The 5,614-nt window shown below is 39.0% G+C and overlaps 1 protein-coding gene across 4 annotated transcripts in view; it reads right to left on the reverse strand.

The window, feature by feature from the left end:
* The window catches only part of LOC119309494 (2Fe-2S ferredoxin-like), an 11,782-nt gene that overhangs the window by 2,418 nt on the left and 3,750 nt on the right, over positions 1 to 5,614 (reverse strand). Inside the window, exons 4-7 of one of the 4 annotated variants that reach the window (XR_005150525.1) lie at positions 2,840 to 2,946; positions 2,472 to 2,521; positions 2,304 to 2,379; positions 2,104 to 2,229 (exon numbers count right to left, since the gene is read on the reverse strand). Coding sequence is in view for 3 of the 4 variants with exons in the window: in XM_037585485.1 (XP_037441382.1) it covers positions 2,115 to 2,229; positions 2,304 to 2,386; positions 2,472 to 2,521; positions 2,840 to 2,946 (355 nt within the window). In the remaining variant the exon portion in view is untranslated. Of the gene's footprint in view, positions 1 to 1,877; positions 2,230 to 2,303; positions 2,387 to 2,471; positions 2,522 to 2,839; positions 2,947 to 5,614 lie in introns of those variants that run through there. The other 3 variants (XM_037585485.1, XM_037585486.1, XM_037585484.1) reach the window with 3 other exon arrangements.

Raw genomic sequence — 5,614 nt, forward strand, 5'->3', positions numbered from 1 at the left:
CCAATGCATGTAGCTCCCGCTTGCGCAGGGTCTGGGGAAGGGTCCGACCACTTTGGGTCTATTGTACGCAGCCTTTCCCTACATTTCTGCAAGAGGCTGTTTCCAGGACTTGAACCATGCTCCTGAGCCAGTTTTTAACTGAAACAATTTTCTATTTCAGTTGTTATCACTATTAAGGTAACATGAAAGCTGTAGATATCTAAGCTGGTATCTTTTGCGCTGTTTGGATAAACATACTAATAATTAAGGAGAAAATAGCATGGAAATAGAGAAATTAAACCGCGTTTTGATGTAAGGAGCAAAGTTGGGTTTTACAAACTTTGTCGAGCCTCGAGTATGAAGATAGTAGAATATGCTTGTCCAACATCGCCTGACATGGTTTGTGGGCATATTCAGCGTAGGCCTCCAGAAGCTCCAGTGCATAGTGGACGGCTAAAGTGTGCTGATAATGCCAAGAGAGGTCGGGGTAAACCAAACATGACATGGGAGGAGTCCGTAAAGAGAGATCTGAAGGACTGGAATATCACCAAAGAATTAGCCATGGACAGGGTTGCATGGAAGCTAGCTATCCATGTGCCAGAACCAGGAGATGGTTGCGAGATCTGATGGGTTTCAGCTCTAGCCTACCCCAATTTGTTTGGGACTAAAGGCTTTGTTGTTGCTGCTGTCGAGTATGGAGGTAGTAGAATATGCTTGTGTGATGATCTTCAAACAGTTTCTTAAGTGAGGTTTGCTCCACAGGTCTGAGGAGTTCCAATGCAATGGATATTTCTTCAGTTGCTCGTAAGGGTCAAGACAAGTCCATGATGGGATAATAACCTTTTTCTGGCTATTTTTGCATAAAATTTATTTCTTAGTACTTGTTCTTTATGTTCATGATATTTGCCATGGTCATAATTATATGTTAATGTAGAAGTTTGTATACTGCAAACACTCTACTCGCATTTCATATTTTCCACATCATCATAGTGACAAAGATAGGAAGAGCTACTTAGCTCGGAACCTTGAAACTTTCAATGCTCAACAAGTAGATGCCGATGGATGTCTACTCAAGCGATACTGGTATACAAAATGCAGTGAGATGCAGTGAGCATGTGGACACATATGATCATCATTATCTGTGTTGGTGATAAGATACTTTTTATAAATATTCAGTGTTGTGGTTTATGCATGCTTGCTAAGTTTTTGTACTCACCTTTTGTTATTTCTATGTGTTTAGGTAACTCCTAAGGACAACATGCTGAAGATAAAGGGAGTAACACCCTCATCTTCGCCAATTCATGTTTATACAATATCTCACACATCATGTTTCTTGGAACTTTGCCATTGATGATAAGTTAGAAGCTCTACCCTACCGTGATTAGTAAATTAGTCGGTCATAGAAGTCAAGTATTAAGGATTTTTATCAGTTAACTAATAAATTGCTAGCAAGATTAAACTCTGTTGTGATGCCTTTAGTGAGCCTACAGTAGCTCGTTATTGTTATAGTTGCTTTGATTTAAAGTTCAGTTATGTGTGGCTCTGTTATATGCAAGCAATATTTTCATTATTTTGTGCAATGTTTTCTAAATGTTAGAAAAATGGAGTATGAAAGTAGACTGGCAAAATGTATAGTTTTTCCGGGCTTCATAGTACTTAAGAGTACGCAGTAGCATTGCTAAGTATGATTGATAACTACAGTATTACAGCATATCTGCCCTATGATATAGAAAACATAACTACAAGGTAACAAAAGGAAAATTAAAGGAGAATGCTACAAAAATAAGGTCAGAACGCTAGGTAGATATAACAGCTGATACCACTTTGATACACACAAGCATTAGCTTACAAGGAAGATCTACAGTATAGCATAATATATAGCGAAAAATAAAGAGTGATGGACAAACTGATGGTAGATTTTCCCAGCGCAAGGTTGCTAGCATTGCAATGACAATGCATTTTCCAATGAATTTTACAAGTGTTATTTGACGGAGCAAGTTGACGATAATCGCTATCTTGCCAAGGACTACAGAATTCAAATGTTGAGGATACAGATACAACAAGATGAAAAACAAAAGTAACTATATCTCATATTCTGCAAAACTGAGCAGGTATGCAACATACCCAGTGCTTAGTTAGTGTGGTTTTGGGACATGCCCATCAACAGCAAAATTTCTGGTAGCTGCTGGCAGTGCTAGTCTTATGCCATCAAGTTCAGGGCTTGCAATTACTTGGCAGCCAAGGCGAGATCTAAAACAATGGGACCAGATTAGTTTAACTGGAGTAATGCATTTTGTACAATTTCACAAAAAAGATAAGCATACGTTTCTGTAAGCCCAAAAGCAAGGTCCAGCATATCGTTTTCCTCATCTTCAGGATCTTCCAATTTGTTATAGTAGTCTACGTCCTGAATAGAACTTTCTCATCAAACTGCACTTTGAACTGTCTGAACATACTGAAAACTTAGAAAGAATGTATGTAGAACTTCGTACCGTTACAATCACATGACAGGTAGAACATGCAAGAGAGCCCTCACATGCTCCTGGTGATCATGGCAGAACAAGCAATTCAGATATATATGGCAAAAAAAGGTTAGGGAGTACTGTAAATCAACATGCAACAGAATTTAAACGAAAATTCTAACAGATGCAGAATCAAAGGAGGCATACAATAACAGAAAGGTATCATGACATATCTATACCTAATTTTGAACTTACATATCAATGTAAGCTCCTTTAGCTAATAAAAATACAGGTGATATTAAGTCCAAGGAAGCAATGAACTCAAGTACAGGCGTGGTATTACTGCAGAATGTTCAAGATTCAAACCAAAATTAGTAAAAAGGAGTACTGCAGAGGACCTTCAAGTTCTATGTCATTCTCATGAGCAGCTTCCAGCATTGACATCCCAATAGGAACATTGATAACCGTTTCATCGCCATCCTTATCAACAAATGTCACAGATATCCTGCAAAGTAAATTCCAGTCATTGATACTGATTGCCAAGGGTATGACAAAATGGTAAAAATCTAAGAACCAAAAGCATGCGCGGCCCATCAGATATTAAGCAACAAATCAGCAAAAGAAAAGGGGATGGAATCCTAACTTCAAGATTAAGTTCCTAACTAATAAATGGAACATGTAACATATTATACACGCAAAACCAGAAATTGACAGAAGAAAAGGCTTTTAAATACAAAAATAATGAAAAAGGACAAACTCCCAGGTGTGTTCGAGAAAATAAAAAACTTAAATAAGCTGTAAAGTGAAGCAGATGGACCTCATAAAGACCCTATGCATCAAAATAGAGGCAGAACTGGTAAAATTCACACAAGTTCTCGCATGTCTGGATATTGCCGTTTATTGCTAAATTAATTTCATGCCCTAAATGCTGCATAGGTTCCATTTGGACAAAATATGAAATAGACACCTGCATGAGCCCTGATTGTGTTAAAAATCAAAGGACAAAATATCACTAGCAAAGTATACTTGGCCCAGAAGTATGGCCAGTTGGCCACAACAGGAGGGCATCCCAGGAGGAAGGAGCACTTGCCCTACGGGTGGAGCTATCTTTCCCTAATAATAAAGCACGGATTGAGTCTGTCGGGTTCACCGTCACAATGCGCTTTCTTTCTGTGAATTTACGCTTTTAGTTTGAATTTAAAACGTATAAGCGAGGTGGTACTAATAAAATTTGATACGTGCTGAACGAGCGAGGCGTAGATGCATCCTCATTATTTTTCCATCGAATTCGAAAAATAAAAAGCAAGGCCACATATACCTGGTACTCAGGAGTCGAACTCAACACCTCCACTTCGTTACCCAAGGGTGCGGCCAATTGAACTAGCGTATGATGCTGTTTGGAGCGGGCCGTTCATACTAATGAATAGTACTACCGATGACCTGCAGTGCTTCGCTGGGCTTGAAAAAATAGAGTGCTAGGCCTTTGCTGGGCCGCAAGCCGCATGGGAAAAAATAGATAGCGCTGGGGGTGATCAGGTGAGCATCCATATTTTATGTTAGATTAGTCCCACATCGTTCGTTTAGATCAATCCGTAGCCCTTTATATACGTAGAAATTCTCCGGTATGACCAGCAAATTGCCTAAGAAAGGTTAACGTCAGAGCGGACAACCTTATAAAGGTCGGGCTGTCTTGGGCATTAAAAGAAACCAAGAAAGTTGTGTGTTGGGCATGAACATAAAAGGAAGGATGCACATGCACGCTTCATGATGCTTGAGTATTATTTAAATGAAGGAATTGAGGGATATCTTGGGCATTAAATTAAATGAAGGATGAATTTCAGGACTATTATGATTAAAGCGGGATTGTGTGGGACAATTGACTTCATGACCTGATTGCACGCTGCTTGCCGGGATTGTGGAGATTTCATAGCCTAATTGAAAAGCAGGAATGTGGAAAATTAGATTTAACGGTCGCACAGAAAAACTCCTAACTAAAGCGGGATTGTGGGGCAGTTGATTTCATGGCTCATCATCATTGCACGCTGCATGCCATCTGGAAAACTAATGGGCGCAAAACAAAAATGACTCGTACTTAAACGGGATTGTGGGAAAATTAATCATTGCGCTGTGTTATTTTATTTTAATTTCAAGCTCGAGACTTTGTGTTACTAATCTAATTTTAAACAGAAAATCAAGTGTGTTAATTGAACAACTCTATTTTTTGAAAACTTAATTGAACAGTTCTGAAGTGAGGGAATTAACAAAAAATTGTGAGTTCCACAAGTTTTTCCCTTCATTCTTCATTCTGGCTTTTTTTCCCTTTTTGTTTGGTTCTACTGAAACTCCGGTAGACATGACGGCAATAACATTATTTTTATACTATATCACTACAAATGCGAGTAATATCCGCTACTCGAGGAAAGAGGAATAGGAAAAATATGAAGTGAACTATATGTTTTTAGAATTATGTTCCCTTCTTCTATCTATTTTCATACAAAATCTGTTAGAGTTGGATAGAAGAAGTGGCGCACTGAGCCGATTTGAAAATGAGCAACATTTCATAATTCTCATTAAATTTGAATCCACGTCAAAGTTTTTTCCCGTTGCAACGCACGGGCATTTGTGCTAGTTCCTAACTAAGGGATAAGTGTCCCAGGTATATGTAAGTTGGGATATTGAATTCTTAAGAGTACCAAGGTTGTCACTTTCCATCCTTAGGTTTGTAAGCCGTCTCTATAATGCCTAGCCCTATTCCCAACCAAGCAAGATATTTTCCCAATTACCTCTACTGATTGCCTAATTAGCGGATAAGGATCTCAGTTATCTTTGAGTTTGGATTTCCCAGCTATCTTTAAGTTCAGATTCAAACCTCTTAAGGGTTCCCAAGGTTGTTACTTTCCATACTTGGGTTTGTAAGCGGGCTATATAATCCTAGCCCATTTCGTACCAATCAAACAAGAACTTATCCCAATTACCTCTCTCACAATTGTAAGCAGTGCCTATGTAGCATACTAGCCCATTCAAGGGTGGTGTTGTAAGCAGGCTACATAACGTCTGGACCTTTTCTTACCAATCTGACAGTTCCTTCACAAGTGGCCTTATGCCACAAAATGCAGGGCCACATCCTCCAACATTCCACGACTATAATCTTCGCTCTAATCCTGCCACCGAGT

This window comes from Triticum dicoccoides, chromosome 5B (genome assembly GCF_002162155.2).
Source record: "Triticum dicoccoides isolate Atlit2015 ecotype Zavitan chromosome 5B, WEW_v2.0, whole genome shotgun sequence".
In the NCBI taxonomy this organism is placed as follows: domain Eukaryota; kingdom Viridiplantae; phylum Streptophyta; class Magnoliopsida; order Poales; family Poaceae; genus Triticum; species Triticum dicoccoides.